Source organism: Pinus tabuliformis, chromosome 9 (assembly GCF_031772625.1).
Source record: "Pinus tabuliformis cultivar Carrire ecotype Pingquan chromosome 9, CPIR1, whole genome shotgun sequence".
In the NCBI taxonomy this organism is placed as follows: Eukaryota; Viridiplantae; Streptophyta; class Pinopsida; order Pinales; family Pinaceae; genus Pinus; species Pinus tabuliformis.
Genome location: NC_142307.1, coordinates 386,227,755 through 386,247,009, shown reverse-complemented (window position 1 = coordinate 386,247,009; position 19,255 = coordinate 386,227,755). Strand labels below are relative to the sequence as shown.

The window sequence follows — 19,255 nt, the reverse complement described above, 5'->3', positions numbered from 1 at the left end:
TTTTTCAAAAAGTCTCTTATAAGTCGCCATGCCATGAAAACCCCAAGCGCGCGGGTACAGAGGAGCAGTGTGGAGATACCTATAACAATAACCACAATAAGCATTAGAAGTAGGAACGCCAAATAAACCTCAATTGAATTATCAAGAAAGGAACCCGGAAAGGGGCAATACCTATGAAGGAGTTGCAGAGCCAAAAACCCATCTAAGCCATCGAACCTGCACCAGAATATATATATTAAAAAAAAAAAAAACCGACACGAAAATATGATCATATTAATAGGTGCAGGAAACCATAAAGAAACGAACTAGAACTGTAGGGCGAACCTTACCTTCGACCATGAGGGTTAGAATTCTAGTCATGAGAGCTCCAAGCCAGCGTTTGGAAAAGCCTTCAGACAAACCCTAAGGATGGAAATGGAGAAAAAGTCAGAACCATGCAAAACCAAAGGGACAAACTACTAACCAGAAGAAAAAACCCATAAGTACCTGGTGAATGGGAACAACATGAGCACCTCCCTTGTCTTTAACTGAAATCATCGTATTGGTAAGGATAGCAGACATTTAAATTAGGTTAAGATAAATCATCCACCTCAAGCTGGAGCAAGGCCTGGCACAATCAAAACCCCAGTAATGTAAACCAAGATACCCAGGCGCAACCATAGTTTCTCTGCAATAAGAGGGCAACAACAGAAATACACAGTGGGGATCGCAGAAGAAGCCACCAGGTAGGGTCGTAGAGACCTCGGCTTCATTGATAGAGGGATAGACCAAATAAATGACAGAAGAGCGAAGTAAAGGTTTAGGGTTAGAAGAAGCGTCCTACATCGTTGATGGAGTAAGGAGGAATCCAAACTGTTGAAGTCCCATCGCCTCGGCCTCAGTGAGAGCCATGTGCCACCCCCACCCCGTTCAGATGGCTAGGACACACGTAACAGTCGGGTTGGAGGTAAGGTGTTAATAGTGGATAGTTGGAGCGCCGAGCGAGAAGTCTACCAAGTGAGCATGTCAGTCTAGTAGTGTATGGAGAATTTCCAAGCATTAAGTGCCTTGAGGGCGCATGTAATATTATAAAATTAAGAGTTGGTTATACCCATACTTCTAGACTAAGGGTAATACATAGTTTAGAGCCAGGAGCACACATTGAGCAAGAAACTGCCATAGCCCAATCCATGGGTGCAACCTGATGCTACTTGTTAAGCAATTGAAAGGACTAGAAACAAAAATCATTGTCGAATGCTTTTTTTTCACAGGGTGGGAAAATCTATCATAACTCACTGTTGTCAAACCAGCAGTGAGGACAACCATCTTTGGCTGCTATCCGCGAATGCAAGTTGATTCATCACCTTTATTCAAGGAAAACCACACCACCTGGAATAACACGCTGGTAGTCCGTAAGGGGGCAGGCTTTCACCCCTACCAAATGTCTCTTGGTCTTGGGTCGTTAACCTTTTTCCTTACGTCCGAGGAAGACGAGCTCTTAGCCAAGCAAAAACAGGTTTAGGGCATACTCCAGGCCTAATCACTACCCAATGCTATTTGTCAAGCAATTGAAAAGACTAGAGATTTAATTTAAATTTTTAATTCATTATTAAAATAATAACATAAAGTTGAAGAGAGAAATTAATCTCAAATATTCTATCTAAATGAAATCCAAACTATTCATTTATTTTTTATGAAATCCAAATCGTTCATTTATTTTTTTCAAAAATTTATACAAAGCCATCATCCAGAGGTTAAAATAGATACACCTATTGACTTAATTACAATGTATATAATCCTGGTCTCTTATGTTAATGATATAACCATGTATGGAGCCTAGATGCTTTGGATGAGTCCAACATGTGCGTAAAGCTCCTATGCTAGAGCTATGATCAACATGTGTAAAGATTAAGGCTAAGACTAAGGCTAAAATGATGTGTAAAGATTAAGGCTATTAAAATTTTAGGGAGGTTCAAATCGCTGGATTGAAAACTACTCACGGGAGGTTCAAATCACTAGACATAAGTTTAGGGAGGTTCAAATCATTAGATTGAAAACTAACTCGCAAATTGAACATGGGTTTATTGAAAAACAAGTACTAATCATTTTTTATAATTGTTAATATTTTTTATAATTTGTATGTTGAAAAACACATACTCATGCATAACAAAGGCACAATAATCCAATTCGGCTAAATGTGTTAAAAAACACAGTGTTCAGGCTGGTAGGACAATGCCCTACCTTATATGTCCTGTTGTTGTTTTTTCTCCATGCCAGAAAGCCACAGGAACCCCAGATGCTCCAAAAACAGTAGCTCAGACTACAACAACCTGCAACAACCTGTAAGACAGCATCAAACATGGTTAGATATCCCCAAAACTGCAAAGAAAATGTGAAATTCAAGCTCACAAATTTACCTACAAACCTGAAAAATCCCTTCGGAGTGTGAAACGACCATGTCCAACACCGAGCCAAGCTAAATCCGCCACAGGGAGGAACGCAAACAAATAACAAGCCCATACCACCAGATGGGGAAGAAAAACCAGTCAAAAAAACAAGACAAAACGAATGAAAACAACCAAACAACCTCCAGCACGACCATCTCTGTTGCTCCATAAACCACTACCCGCATCACTGACAACCGTTATGGCAGTGACTGCCATTGGAGCAATGATGTGCAACTACCCAGCAGAGCAAACAGACAAGAATAGGACCCGAACAGAAATGAACGCAGCACAAAACAAGCCGCAAAGGAGATGGTGTTACAAACCCTAAACCCCGACTCCACCTGTCGAACCAGTGGCTATGTATGCGCAACAGGTCAGTGCATGTGGTGGCAACGTCTCGTACCACGGGTGAGGGTGCCAGCACAGCAAACAAGTTGCTTGACATGGATCGGTCAAACATTGGTGGCTCTCCCCTACCATCAAACATTAAAAATCACTTTAAGAAATGAATTATAGTAATCCAACCACATTAATAAATGTAATTAATATAAATATATATCAATGGTATACACAATTAAATGTATTAATTAAATATATATTATTTCAAAATATAATAAAAAACTTCAAAATACTATTAATATTTCAAAATATTTATGTATTAATTAAATATATATTATTTCAAAATATAATAAAAAACTTCAAAATACTATTAATATTTCAAAATATTTATTTCACATCAATAATTAAATTACAATTTTAAAATTCTTATTCCAAAATATGCAGCAACCATAACAAGCTTGATTACAGGTTAACTATAACCATAGTAAATTTATAGAATCATACCCTTTTACAAAGTAAATAACCACATTAATTAAATTACATCAAAAGAACTGCTACTATTTCACAACTAAACTTTGAGACTTATTTGCACCGTCAATCTCTCTTTGAAGAGGTGTCACATACCCCGGTAACCTCGCATGTAAAAGCAGGGAGTTAGAATTTTTTAATACAAATTACCCACAAGTAATTATCAAATTCACAACTCCACAATTCTTTATTAACCATTAGATATAATGTTCATTAGTACATAAAGTAAATTGCAGTGAAAGACAGTAAGTTGCATAACCATTAACCACCACTGTGGTAGTGTGATAACATAAACTGTCTCATGAATCCTTACATCATTGCATGATTTCCTTCACCATATTAATTAATCTCATACTTGGACATTATGGCTATGCCATCAAACAAAAAACTATCAACATCAAGGATTCATCATCATCAAACTGACACAAAAGGCAATCACACCATTGAACACCAGTATACCCTGGAAACCCCATATGGTGAAAACCAACAAACTTTTAATCTTATTATTAAACGCTCGTGAGGGATTTCACCCCTCACTCAATGGCTTATAAGGGATTCCATCCCTTAGCCATTGCTATAAAATCATTACAATGAATTATCATTAAGTTGTCACATAACTAGCTAAAAGCTAATACAGTTTTCATGTAATCTTTTACTTACATACCGCCACATACAACACTCCTTGTGGCATGATTGTTCTCGCAATGTACATTCCTACATCTCGAACTCATCCGCATGGACCATTGATCACTTTCCTGCCATAATGTTAACATCACTTTCATTTGGCACCAACCGCCATCATTTCCTATCAATGTTGTCGTCAACAAACTTTCGCAACAAGATTAGATACCATATTAATGAATCAATAATCAACCTCTAAAAGAGATCTTTAGCATCTACTCATATGCATGAGAAAGCTTGACATACTATTTAACTAGTACATATACCCAAGTAAATATTGTTTGACCTCCACAATGTTTATTTACTCTAATGCATAATTCTCTTTAAGAGTTCTAGCTCATTAGTTCTACTACATGTATAACACATTCGTTATATCTTCATACATGTAATAAACTGTTATTTCAATGCTTAAGCACATATGTTCTTTGCACATAGTTATTTTTCGAGAACTCAACATAGTCTCTCTAACAAACAAAGAACATAACTCCATATCACAATGACTATTCCTTGCTCATACCATTGCTTATCATATTAGCCCTTCTTTAATGTAGGCAACACATATTCCCTTCATTAGAATACTACCATCATTTCATACAACAAACCACATACCTCTTTCCTAAAGGAAGTCATTATAACCTCATTTCTCTATCTTCCTATATGAAGGAGTCTCAAGCTTCCCTTTCGAGAAATTATTAAAGATATCCATCTTTATGCATAGAAATCAAGATACAAAAACAAGGTTAACTTACTCTTTATGCATCAAAATCAAGAAGTCAACACAACTAATCTAGCAAGACAATCTTTCAAGAAATTATATGTTTCAAGAAAGTTAACATGACCACTTTCTCTATGTACACACAAAATCATATTTCCAAAATCACAATAGCTACCCTTATGAGCATGCAACATGTGTTCTTCCTAACACAATTATTTTTACTTCAATGCACATAGTCTTTTCATGAAACAAGTATGGATTCTTGCTCTTGCATGAACACTATTCATGTGTGTCTTTTAAGGAAAGAATCTCTATCTTTGTTTTTCAAAAAGTCTCTTATAAAGTTATTATTTCCGTGCATGAAGAATGCTCTCTTTTTTTAAAAAGACACTATATTTGTGTATATAAAACATACGTTTTTTTTCAAGAAAGTTAGAATGATTATCGATGTGCCCATCATATCGCAGTTTCTATCATGCATGCAATGCATAAATTTTCCACAAGAAACTTCTAAATTAACTAGTATCCCAATGTAATAAAGCATATATCCCTTTCCATTAAAATCCAACTTAACTTCTATTTCTTTTATATGCATTTCCCTTCTTTTTCCATAAATGCAATATTTACTTCTATTTCTTTAATATGCATTTTCTTTTCCAAAGATGCAATATTTACTTCTATTTCTTTAATATGCATTTTCTTTTCCACGAAAGCAATATTTACTTATATTTCTTTAATATGCCAAGAATGCAATTTTTACTTTTATTTCTTTAATATGCTAAGAATGCAATATTTACTTCTATTTCTATGAGCAAAATAACATATACTTATCTCTTTAGTTGACCAGAGAAATCCAAATCATGCATTCCAAACATTCCAGGAGGAAATTGAGTGCAAAGCATCAACAGATGATCTACGTGAGAGGGATTTTTATAGAATACGTCTTGCCAGAAGTCATAGTAAATATGGAGCGCACAAGAGCTGCGGCGATGGCAGCCTTAACCTGACCTCTTCGCGGAAAGGCTTCCGCCCAACTATGAGAACCCTCACCAGAATTTATTGCCCACCGCCCTTTACACTTCAGGTTGTGCGGCAAAAAGCTAAATGCCAATGATATTTCCCTAGAAGGTACTCTCTAACTTGACCACTATAGTAGCATGCCAGTGGATGGGCGAATTCCTGGTAACTCCATCAGGTAAACCAAGAATTAAATGGAAGTGAAGAGCTGTGACAGAGACAAGAATAACCCCCAACTATTGCATGAATTCACTCCAACCAGAAGACATGCATAAAATGATGAACCCAAAACCCTACCAACCGCTGCATGCATCGCTTTTCTAAGATCGGTTTTCGGATGAAGCACTATCACCATTACCCGCAAAAAGGAATGTTGTCCCCTCATTCAATGCACAACTACCAAGAATCAGTTAATAACTGATTCCTAACTTGAAATTACTTTTACGCAGAGTTATATATAATAAGATATTACAAGAGGTAAATCGTGACATACACCAAGACCTTCTTTTAGGCCGAGAAAATCTTAATGTGAAAGGAATAACAATTTAAGATATTCCAAACCCAACACGGAAGGAAGCATATTCGTTCCAAGTCCATAACTTACCACTACAGTTCCCGTAAGAGTCTTAACCAAGTCTTGTATACTTGGAATGGAATATCAATCTAATGGCCGCTTTTAATGAATTTAATTAAATCAAAATCTTTATTAATTAAATGTAGTTTTACTTTACTAGATTAAGCATGGGCGCCTCTCCGCCGCTTTAATTACTGGAGTGAATGTGTGTAAATATCCTCAGCGTCAAAAATTCTGCATTTAGTTTCACGTTGGTATTCTTGGTATCTGCGGTAATATTTTGCACATTTGTAACTTTGCAACCGCCAATCTGAATTAACTTTGTATGTTGGAAATAAATCACCATAGCTCAATCCAGGGCATGATGTTACTTGTCAAGCAATGAAAAGAATTAGAAATAAAAATCATTGTTTAATGTTTGTTTTAAAGGGTGAGAAAATTTATTATAATTCAGTTGTCAACTCAGCAATGAAGACAATCATCTGTAACTGCTATCAGCTAATGCAGGCTGACTCATCACCCTTATTCAAGGAAAACCACGCCACCTGGAATAACCAGCTGGTGGTATGTAAGGGGACAGACTGTCACTCCTGCCAGGTGCCTCTGGGTCTCACCTAGAATAACCAGCTGGTGGCCCGTAAGGGGGCAGGGGCCTCTAGGTCTTGGGGCATTACCCTGTTTCCTTACAGTTCTTAGTGAAGCAGAAACAGTTTTAGGACATACTCCAAACCCAATCACTGCCTAATACCATTGTGAAGCAATTGAAAAGATTGGAAATTTAATTTAAATTTTTAATTCATTATTAAAACAATAACAGAAAAGATGAAGAAGGAAAAATTAGTCTCAAATATTCTATCTAAATGAAATCCAAACCATTCATTTTTTTTTTCAAAAATTTATGCAAGGCCATAGTCCAAAAATTGAAATAAATACACCTATTGGAGTAATTACAATATATATAATCATCGTCTCTTATGTTAATAATATAATCATGTATATAGCCTAGATGCTTGGAATAAGTCCAACATGTGTAAAGCTCCTATGCTAGATCTATGATCAACATGTGTAAAGATTAAGGCTAAAATTATGTGTAAAGATTAAGGCTATTAAAATTTTAGAGAGGTTCAAATTGCTGGATTGAAAACTAACTCACATGGGATTCAAATCACTAGACATAAGTTTAGGGAGGTTCAAATCATTAGATTAAAAACTTACTAGCAAATTGAATATGGGTTTATTGAAAAACAAGTAGTAATCATTTTTTATAATTTATTAATAATTTATATCGTTAAGCTGTACATATTCCTAAATGTAATTTGCCAATATAAATTTTAATGATTTTATAATACATTATCAAATAAGTGCTTATCTTGTACATGCAACTCATCAACTCGATAGTGCTCCATTTATGCTTATTAATTTGTTAGTTAATTCTTTATTTTCAGGAAAAACCTGAAATATTTAATTACTGCTGGATGAAAATTATTTAAATATGGATTTGGATTCGAATATTTATATGGATTTACCAATCAAACTATGATATTTCATTCATATACCTAGGATACTTATTATTTCATGGAAAAAATAAATTTTTAAATAAAAATAAAAAAACAATGATACATATATTTTTTATTATTTTTATTTTTATTAATAAAAATAAAAATAAAATGTTAGTCGGAATTCCATATTATACAAAGATGGCTTTAACGAGTGATATAACAAACACCATCAAAATAGAATCAATGCCCGCTATCACCGAGCATTAAGAATCACTTTAAAAAGTGAAGTATATTACCAAGTATAAATTCTTGTCTCTTATGTTGAGGGTATGATCATGTATGGAGCCTAGATGCTTCAGATGAATCCAACGTATGTGTAAAGCTACTATGCTAGAGCTATAATCAAAATGTGTAAATATTAAGGCTAATAAGATTTTAGGGAGGATCAAATCACTCGTTAGATGTTTTAGATGGATTTTAATGTGTCCAACATGTGTGTAAGGCTGCTATGTTAGAGCTATGATCAACATGTGTAAAGATTAAGACTACTTAGACTATTAAGATTTAGGGAGAATCAAATCACTGGATTGAAAACTAACCGGCAGATCCAACCACATGTATTTATTAAAAAACAAGATAAAGTATTAATTAGTCTCAACGTTTAGTTCAATTGGTCAAATCAGTGTTTGGTTGATTGGGAGGTCACAGGGTCCATTCTCCCCGAAGCCCTTAGGGTTAGGCCTAGTTATTGGCCGCGGGGCTAGGTTAAGCCTAATTATTGGCCGCTGGGCTAGATTCCCTCCGGGGTTGATCAGCCCAGATTTTTCCATAGATGTAGCAACCACCCAATGACCAAGGTGTCCATGAACCACAGCTTAAAAAAAATTAGAAATAAAAATAATCATTAATATTCAATTAATTTGTTAATAATTTATATTGTTAAACTGTATTTTTTCCTAAATGTAATTTGCCAATATAAATTTTGGTGATTTTATAGTCCAACAGATAAGTGCTTATCTGGTACATGCAACTCAATAGTGTTTCATTCACGCCTAGTAATTTGGTGGCTAATTCTTTACTTTCAGGAAAGCCTCTCTTCTTCCATGAGAGATTTAATTACTGCTCGATGAAAATTATTCGTGGTGTTTCGAAAGGTTTTCTTGCTGAGTAGCACTCTGTTTGGAATTTAATTGTTTCGTTTGGCAATCAGAGGAGCTCTGGTATGGATGAAAAGCAGTGTGCTATTTTGTTTGGAAGTAGAAAATGTTAGAAGCTCTGCTGACAGAGTCACTGGGACTTTGTCTCGAAGGTTACCTTGAACCATTCTGCAATTTAAAAAAGATTGGAAAACACATCTTAAATTCAATTGCTGAATGTTGCTTTTTGGACCGATCTTGTAAGCTATATAGAGGGTTCCATTACCGCTTGGACAGAAGCCGGATAGATTCATTTATGAAGCTATAAATGGGCGCACAGCATTTCCTACAGGAAGCATTGATCTCTTTTAACCATATTTGTAATGTATCAATGTATCAATGTTATAAATTAAAGGGCATTAAGGTCATCTCGTCGTGTTTAGAATTTTATTCTCCTTTGCCTTTCTTTAATTGCTGATTTTAAAAAATGTTAAGATGGGCAGAGAAACGCCCAAGAAATGGTAATTCATCAGCATTGCACTTCTGGACTTTCTTGCAGAAATGGTACTATGTTGTGCCATCTCCGGTAACATATTTACAGTAGAATTGTAAACAAATTGTCTGACATATGACAAGTCCCCTATAAGAACTGTGTATTGTCTTACAGTAGAATTGTAAACAAATTGTCTGACATATGACAAGCCCCCTATAAGAACTGTGTATTGTCTCTCTATTTCAAAATTGACATATCGCTTTTATGGTTCTACTGTGTTGATTAATCAAATAATACCAACATCTCATCATTCACCTTTTCAAAACCGTTTTGGACATTGAGAGAAGTTGAAAATCACCTACTCTTCCTAAATTACATATTTCATGGAATTCCACTTCTATGCAATTGTTGGATTCCCAAGAAATGGTATTTCATCAGCATTGCACTTTTGGACTTTCTTGCAGAAATGGTACTATATTGTGCCATCTCCGGTAACATACTTTCAACTATAGAATTGTAAACAAATTGTTTGACATATGACAAGCCCACTATAAGAAATGTCTATTGCCTCTCTATTTGAAAATTGACATATCGCTTTTAAGGTTTTACTGTTTAATTAATCATATTCATTTGTAGCAGATAATCTCAGCATCCCATTATTCACCTATACAAAACTCTTTTGCACATTGAGAGAATTTGAAAATCTCTTACTATTCCTAAATTACAAATTTCATGGATTTCCCTTTCTATGCAATTGTTGAATTCCACAGGTTGAGAAGATTATATTGAACACTGACAAAAGGAGAGAACTTTTCTGCTAATTATGCAGTAGCATGAATCAAAGTGATTATGCACAGCCTAAAAGAATAAATGGATTTGCCCAACAGATGAAAAAAAAATCATGACTAAACAACCAAGCAAGAAATCAAACTGTAATAGTAATAGGAAATATTCCATAAGTTTTTAAAAAATCACTGTATTAGACATCTAACTAGGTGCCACCTAGCATCAAAATCAGATACGAAAGCTCAGGGCAGGGACATCAAGGAGTCTTGATTCTGAAGAATAAACAAGTGCTGCAATTACTTTTCAAGCAAACCAAATACACTGTGGCATAAATCCTCCAGGGATTGATTTCTTGAAAATGTTGCTCCAAGCTGCCCATGCAAAGTTCGGAAACAATACAAATTGTAATATTCGTCTTAAACGTTTTCAATGGGAGATTCAGAACCTGGACGTTCAACCAAACCCTCCAACACAACCAGCTCATCCAAAAGTGCAAGTTTCTCCTCTTCTAGATTTTTCACCTCACTCTCAACCTGTTTCAGCTCATCTCCTAGAGCAGAGCCTTCTTCCTCTAGAATCAAGTACTTATGCCTCAAGGCTCGATACTCATTCGCTGATTTAGTGAGTGGCGAATGATCTGGAAGGCCATTTGGGGGAGACCTGGAGCTGTCCCCCTTTTTCTTAGAATTCCCACTCTTCTGACTCTTTTTTGATGTTTTGGGCATCTTTAGTGCTTCTTCCTGTCCGACCTCATTGTGTGCTTGAAACTGAGCTCCGGAAGTTGTTTGAGACAATAGTTTCCTTTTTGGTAGCTTGGACTTTGATGCATCATCATCTATAAACATATTTTGGTCTTGCATTTTTATAGATCAAATACTTCTGGTTATCTAGAACTTGCAACTGCATATAGGTCAGTCAGCCAGAAGGAGAGATCTGTTAAAGCATGTATAAAATAAGGATCCGATAATCTCCAATACTTCCTAAACACAAGAAGAAGCAAGCAATAAAAGGAAATGAGAGTATTGGAAAAAGTGAACAATAATGATAATTTGCATTGCTAGAATTACTAGGCTTATATAATTAATAATAAATCCATAAATTTGAAATTCTTATAGCAATATGCCAAAGAATTCTCTGATCTTCAAATATTACTGTGACCAAATAAGTAGAACAGAGCAACCTTCCAAACTTTATATGAACCTCTCAAACCACAGTGAGAAGACGGTTCCCTAATAATCAGAGAGTTTGATTTCGGCCTGGAGCTCCTCTCACTCAAAAAGCGAGGAATAAAAGCAAAAACCAAAAATGCATTCTTCAACTAGCAAATTTCTAGAATTTTCTTTCGGTTATGTTGGACAGCCCTAAATCCTGTGAATTCAAATCTGATGCTAGGTATTTCAGCTTTACTAACAACACTAAAAACACTCACATCATTCGTCCAGCAATGCAGTGGTGCCCTGGGAAATTAAGGAATATAAAGTCAAGGAATTCATATTCTATTTAAAGCAGATGAATGGCGAACAAACAATGAATACCATGATTCTATATTATCTTCCATCGTCTGGCGTATTTTAAATGAATGCCGTATTTACAACAAAAGAAAGCAATTTTGCAATTTTAGTATCATAAACGGGAAACCCTCACAACACCATGGGAAAAAAACCCTCTAAACTCTCTGTTTGCGATAACCAACCCAAATGCTGTCTCTGAAACCAACTTAACCCTCTTAATTGCACAGGTTTCAAAAAGTCAAGGCAACACGCAAGCAAGAGAGAAACCATTAGCATAGATATAGAGATCATTTGAATGGTTGCAACTGGTGTGCAGGAATTGAACTCCAGACCATTTGGCAATTGCTTCTCAATAACCTCAAAACCCTGAAGATAAAAATAAAGGCAGAGGCCAAATACAGAACTCTGAGAGCTAAAGAGATCATATATAACAAGAGTTTATTCAACATCGGCCAAAAACACAAGTAATCGGTTCCGTAACAACATTCATGAATTGAAGAAAAAGGGAGATTACCAGGGAAAATTTGCCGAAGTGAGACCCTGGACTTATAGGTGGTCTGCGATTAGCTCTCGCTATTCTTCCCTTGCAAAGGAAACACTTGGTGAGAGAGAAACGGTGGAGTCAGTTTTTGTATACAGTCGATGTCCCACGAAGCGTGCCACCAAGGGTTTGTTCGCGGGTCTGATGTGGAGACCTACCAAGGTCCATAGTAACTCGTTTCTCCACACAGATTAATTTGCGAAGTCTAACAGTTATATTTTTTATTAATGGTTTGTTCGCTGGTCTGATGTGGAGGTCCAAGATTCTTAGTCACTTGTTTCTTCAAATGGAATAATTTGCAGACTAGATTAATCTGTATTGTGCTATGTTTTATATTTTTATTAAAATTTGGATGGTTTTGATGAGAGTTATTTTTTATTTAAAATATATTATTAAATGTATAAACAAACTTAAAATTGAGAAAAAATTTAAAATATTTAATTTATACAAATTTAATATTTAAATTATTTATTTAATAATATTTAAAATAAAATTATAAACCTAAACTAATAAAACCTATTTTTATTAAATTATTAAAATTTTAAAGTAATAAATCATAAAACCTAAAATAAACCTACTTAAGAGGTCAAAATAGATGGTTGGAGCACAAACTCGGAGGGTTTTCGTTAACTAAAGGGTTCTCTCTACACCAATCTTGACCTCTGCAGCAAAACCTGACAACTTCTTCTTCAATAGCTCGATCGTTCATCTCCATTGGTTAGTTGGCAGTTCTAATCGACACCTCGGGCTATGACGTTACGGAAATCAAGCAGTGAGGGAAATCAAAGAGGAAGGAAGACCACCCACGAGATGGTTCAACAAGCGGGCAATTTCTTTTCTCCATCTCCCACGCCACCCATCCCTCAATGAATATGTTCTCTTGGAACATCAGGTCCCTGAACGGCAAGAGCAACACAAGCTCTTTAAAGATCAAAGTAAAAAGGAAAACCTTGGTATAGTAATCTTGAAGGAAACCATGTGTACTTGTGAAAGAATGGAAATGCTCTCTCAAATACTCTGGAAGGGGTGTTAGGTTCAATCTCTTGTTGTAAGCAACTCGGCCCACAACATGTTCGTCCTTTGGAACCCTTTGGATATTACTTTCCAAGGTTGGTTGGCATCCCCTCAACTTCTTGCAGTAAGGATGCAACCAATAGGTGTCAGTGACACATGTTCTTCATAGCAATCTATAGATCACCGCTAGTAGCTAAGAAGAGAAACTTTCTTCAGGGTTTATTCACCCTTCGCAATCTTCATCAGATAGAGCCTTGCATAATTGGGGGGCATGGGGCGAAGGGGCATTTCAATATGATTGTATCCCTAGAAGAAAAATAGTGGGGGGATCTGTAGATTGTGAAAATTTCTGAATCTATACATAAGAAATCCTACTGCAATCACTGCTTTATCATCTCACACTTGTTATTACATTCAACAAGTTATTTAATTTATAAACGGTGATGAAAAACACTATTGCAGACTACACTAACATACAGATCATAATTTGAAACAAATATGAGACAAACACACAAGGGACATCATTATTTTTGGACAACACAACCCCGTAAAAACCCAATGCGGGAAAACCAGTGCAACAGATAGAGGGTTTGTATTATTAAGCAAGTAGAATCTGAGTACAACAGGTTGCCTCTCACACCGGCTAACCTTTCAGAGAAATTGCGACAGCAAGAAATACATACGACGGTTTACCTCGTTCTCCAAGTCAAAATTTATCCACTGAGTCGCCTAACTCCGTGACCAGGTGCTAAAAATTAGGCTCAAAACTCAAAGTGGCAGAATCCCGATAAACTCAGCTTCAGATCGAAGTGCTCGTCATCCTGATTCTAACGATGCGAACGACACTCGAATCCGAGCTCATATGAAGAAGTTAGAGCAAGTCAAAGTTCAGGTTTGACTTGGACAAATGGCAGGAGTGGATGACGTGGCAAGACCGTTCAACGAATGGGGAAGCGCCAAGTGACAGGCTGCCATTGGCCTCGCATTTCATAAATCGCATGTCGCAGGTGGGTCGGCATCAAAGAATCGGCCCTAGAACAAGTCAGGGTGCGATGCGATGAATCGGCCCCCAGCGTACCCAGGTTTGCGATGCAATAATTGCACATCGCAAAAATGCAGAGTCTCATATATCTGTTACCTCCCTCACTCTGCTGATTGTGAGTTGCGATGGATCCTGAATGCAATAAGATTATGGGTTCTAGTTAATAGTTCGATTGGGTCCGCGTATCGCAATCACACATCGCCCCACCGCGTTCACAGACCATAAGACCGTTGGTTCTCTGCCAATTGTGATTTGCGATGGAACAGTCGGTACCAATAGATTATGGATCGCCGCGCAGGGAAACTTTCGCCCAGTTAGCGCAATTTTGGAGCAAAATTGTAGGTTCATGCCAGAAATGGTGCAATTTGTGGAGCGAATATTGGGAGAACTAAGAGAGGTCATAACTTCTTTAGTTTTCCACCAAATTGGATGCAAAAAGAGGCTAGATAACCATTTTTGCATATTCTAGACTCATTGGAGCAAGTTTTCGAAGCATTTGATCATTGTAAACACATATTTTTACATTATTTAGCATAATAGAAAGGCCCAAGCCATTTGGAAGCTGGACCAAGGAGACGTAGCCCAGGAGGGGTGAACTCCTTTATCATGTTCCTGTTGTAATGTGTTTTTGATGATGTTTTGTACATGTTTATGTTGTTGTTCAGTCTTTTATTTATGTTAAATTTCCCATAAAATTAACATAAAAACTCATCATTTCACTTGCAAAAATTCATGAATCCTTAAGCACAATGAAAGCATTTGTTTCTAATCTGAGGAGGATCTTAGCACAGCAATCTAATATTCTAAATCAAATCAATTTGGTATTACAGCCCTAGGTTTTCTTTGTGAAAGAAGGATTTAACTCTTTGCAAGTTTATGTCATGCTTACAAGGTTAAAACTCAAAAGAGGAGAAGGGAAGTTGGTTGGAAGCCCTAAAGTTGGGTCAAGGGGAAGGAGAGCAAGGTTGCCAAAATCTCCAACACCAATTCAGCCTCAAGTTGCAATTGAGACTCCAGAGATCATGTCTCGTGAAGGAGAACCTACAAACATGACAGAAGATGAGAAGACCTTCAGAAAGGCTTTATTTGATATGACAGAGATGGTAAAGGTCCTCTATGAAGAGAGGAATACCAGTCTGCAAGGGGAAAGTTCCAAACCTACCAAAGGAGAAGGCTCTTCAGGAGGAGGTAATGGAAATGGAGACAAACCTCCACCCTCTCCACCATCTTCTTCATCTTCTTCTTCACGAGAATCTTCAGCCTCTTCCACTAACAGAACCCTTACTCATACTCATCATCATACTTTAAAAGGAACTGGTAAATCGCCTTTTTTAAAACTTGATGTTAAATTTGAACTGCCCATGTATAATGGTGAAGTGAATGCAAAGAAGCTTGATAATTGGATTCGTTGGTTGTAGGTCTATTGCAGGATTCAAAACCTTCAAGAGGATGACATAAATATTCAATTAGTTTCCTTGAGAATGGAGGGTGCAACGTTGGTATGGTGGGAATCAAAGACCCAAGAGGACATTAAAAAACACGATAAGATCTCAATTTCTTGGAATGATTTCATTGCTGCAATCAAAAGACAATTCTACCCTCTAGCTTATATGCAGAAATCCATCATGAATTGGCAGAACTTTAGATAGCTTAAAGGTCAAAATGTGCAAGATTACACCCAAGAATTCAGAAAAAGGTCTTTGATGTTAGGTGTAGATTTGCAATTGTAGGACACATTGTTGAAGTACATTGAGGGCTTACACAGTTACCTTAGGCATACTATCTTAATGTTTAGTCCCAATAATCTAGATGATGTGTGTGTGCAAGCCACTCGTCCTAAGGCAAGAGGGAAAAACACCCCAGAAGAAGGTAGTAAAAAGCCATTTAAGAGTAAAGGAAAGGAAAAGCAAAGAAAATTGCGTCTATCAAAAAAGAAGGAGAAAAAGTTTCATGCAAACATTGTTCCAGAGAGGATCACAATGAAGCTCATTGTTGGAAGCTTCATCCTGAAATGAGACCAAAGAAAAAAAAAAACAAGGGAAAACAAAAAACAACTACAACCACTCAACAAGATTTGGGATCTGATTCAGGTGATGAAACTAAAATCACAACCATGGGGTTAAAAGGAAAAGAATCCATTGCTAGCACTAGTTCTTCAAACTCACAAAATGAAACTCCAAACGAAAAGAGGAGAATAGAACTTTTCCACATAAGGGTGATATCAGAACACAACAAGATTGATATGCTTTTCGATAGTGGCTCTCAAGCCAATCTTATCTATGAAAATATTGTCACAAGTTTAAACTTGGAAACCGTTCCACATCATAAACCATATCCACTTGGATGGGTGTGTGACAATGCGCAATTGCAGGTTACTAGAAAGTGTAAACTGAGATTCGTTATTACTACAAATTTCATAGATGAAGTGGAGCTTGATGTTGTGCCATCAGATATATGTAGCATAGTTTTGGGCATCCCGTACCTTTATGACAGAAAAGCTATCTTCCATAGACATGAAAACAAATATCATTTATTCAAATATGGAGTAGAATATATTGTGAGGGCTCATAGCAAGAAAATAAATCTTTCACTTGTTAATGCAGGGAAGATGAAAAGAATAGTGAATTCGAGTAAGAATTTTGTGCTTCTAATGATCAAACCTAAGAATGATGTTGATAATTAAGCTTTCAAAGGTTGTGATTCAAATTTGAAATCTGAATTGGTTGACATAGTTACCAATATTATGAGATGTTTCAGGAACCAAAGGGATTACCTCCCAGGAGAAGAATCCAACATGAGATACAGTTGCAACAATATTGTCCTCTTCCTAACATTGGCATGTACAGGATGTCAACGATGGAAAGCGTAGAAATTAAGAAGCAAATTCAAGATTTGTTGAATAAAGGGATCATCAGACCATCTTCCTCGCCATGTGGTTCACGTATTGTCTTGGTGCCAAAGAAGGATGGAACATGGCGCATGTGTGTGGACTTTTGTGCATTGAACAAAATTATGATAAAGAACCGTTATCCACTACCTAGAGTAGATGATTTACTTGATCAATTGAAAGATGCAAAGTATTTTACTAAGATGGAATTAAGAAGTGGCTACCATCAAATTAGAATAGCTGAAGGAGACATTTGGAAGATAGCATTCAAAAAAAAGGAATGTTTGTTTGAATGGCTAGTTATGCCGTTTGGTTTATGTAATGCTCCCACTACATTCATGCATGTGTTGAATGATGTGTTGAGGCCATTTCTTGATGAGTTTTTCATAGTCTACTTGTTGAAATGTGGCAACAAGAATATTCCAATTTTCATTTGTTCTTGAATTAAAATTCGAATTTAGTCTCACCAGCTGCTTGAAAAATAATTAAATAATTCATCTTGAGTTAATTAGTTGGAGAAATTCAAGTTAGAAGTCTTTCTGAAGTCATGCAATAGTTATCCCTTAAATTAAGGAGATTATCCCTTAATTAAGGAGATAAGATTGAGTTATATTTGAGTTGTAATTAGTTATCTCAGTTTATTGAGTTAAGCCCAGTCAAATTAGTTCCAAACTGTTTGAGGAACTAATTGTGAGTTATCAGTCAGTTGATGCATGAATGCACTCAACTAGTGTACTCCAGATAACTGAAGATTCTCTCATCATTAACTCATGCATGTCTATTCTGAGAAAGATCCAGTTGAGATTAAAGACAAGGACAGTGTACTATCAGTTGCATGTGTTTTCTTATAAACAAAACTCATGCATGCAGAAGGAATTCATTCCTTGAGGATTGCGCAGTTTTACAGGGTGTGAGATCAGTGTGAGTGATCAGTGTTTCACTTGGTAACAGGAGGATCACCCAGGAGAAACCACACAAGGAAATAGGAGCTTGGAGGGTAGAGGAGAAGGCTTATGAGAAGTCTAATTTTCCTGTGAGCATCTGTGAGGATTGTACTGTGAGCTGGCTAGTTGTGAGAGCTAAGGCTTTGTGTAATTCTGAGATATTTCCAACTTGTATGATAATACAGATAGTGGGGTTTTTAGCTGAGGCTTTCCCCTGAGTATTCTTCTATGTTTCATGTGCATTGATTCTTCTTCTGGTTATATGTGTTTAGCTTGATCTTGATCAGATCTTTTAAGCTTCTGCAAATTGATTGTAGAAGTAGGTTAAAGTATTTTGCTTTGGTTATATTGCATTATCAAGTTAATCTACAGTCAGAATTTCTAAATGGTATCGAAGCTGTGAAAAGTATACTGAGAAGAGAATTCAAAGTTTGAAGTTCGGGGTTGCAGGTGCAAAATCGAATTCTCATACTTCAAGGTTGGCCAATGGCATTCAATGGCTTGAGACTCGAGTATGCCTTGGATGGTAGCTCGAATTACATAGCATGGAAAGATCGCATGGACGCTGTATTAGAAGACAATAGCTTGAAGGAATTCATTGATCAAGAAATCCAAAACCAGCTTCAACTAATGCACAAGAGTTGGCTGAGTGGAAGAAGTGTGTGGCGAAGGCAAGACGGATCATCCTTGAGGGAGTTCGAGACCATATTGTCTCGAGTCTCCATGGGAAGGATACTCCATTTTCAATGTGGAAGACATTGAAGGACCTCTACCAGAATAGTAGCGACCAGAGGAAATTGGCGCTCAAGGATAAGCTTTGAAGAATCAAGATGGAGAAAGGCGATACTATTTCCACATATCTGAACAAGCCCACCACCTGCAGAAATGAGCTTAGTAGTGTGGGAATAACTACTGACGATGATGATATGGTGAGCCTCGCTCTCCTTGGCATTCCAAAGCGCTGGAATAGCTACCAGGAATTTGTGAATGGAAGAGAGAAATTGCCGGATTGGGAATGACTGTGGTCGGATCTCATGTAGGAGGAGATCAAGAGGAGCACATGAGATGGTTCTGCATCCAAGAATGATGATGAAGAAAATCTGGCCTTAGCAAGTAAAGCAA

General features: G+C 36.6%; 1 protein-coding gene and 1 long non-coding RNA gene across 4 annotated transcripts in view; both read right to left on the bottom strand.

The window, feature by feature from the left end:
- LOC149148767 (uncharacterized) overlaps window positions 1–1,497 on the bottom strand; it is a 49,181-nt gene extending 47,684 nt beyond the window's left edge. The window contains exon 1 of the long non-coding RNA XR_016263030.1: window positions 487–1,497. This is a non-coding gene — a long non-coding RNA (uncharacterized LOC149148767). The remainder of the gene's footprint in view (window positions 1–486) is intronic.
- An 8,844-nt stretch (window positions 1,498–10,341) lies between these two features.
- Window positions 10,342–12,446, bottom strand: LOC149148766 (uncharacterized). Of its 3 annotated transcripts, none has more exons than XM_089439548.1 (2): window positions 12,220–12,446; window positions 10,342–11,174 (listed from the first exon to the last, which is right to left on the bottom strand). In XM_089439548.1, the coding sequence occupies exon 2, from the start codon at window positions 11,052–11,054 to the stop codon at window positions 10,611–10,613; it is 444 nt and encodes a 147-aa protein (XP_089295674.1). In that variant the 5' UTR covers window positions 11,055–11,174; window positions 12,220–12,446; the 3' UTR covers window positions 10,342–10,610. The 3 variants fall into 3 exon arrangements, with proteins under 3 accessions (XP_089295674.1, XP_089295675.1, XP_089295673.1); XM_089439549.1 differs by having other exon boundaries at window positions 10,342–11,127; XM_089439547.1 differs by having other exon boundaries at window positions 10,342–11,094.
- Between the last annotated feature and the right edge of the window lie 6,809 nt (window positions 12,447–19,255).

Bases quoted from the DNA above. Each gene is read 5' to 3' on its own strand.
- LOC149148766 (XM_089439548.1), bottom strand. From the start codon at position 11,054: ATGCAAGACCAAAATATGTTTATAGATGATGATGCATCAAAGTCCAAG.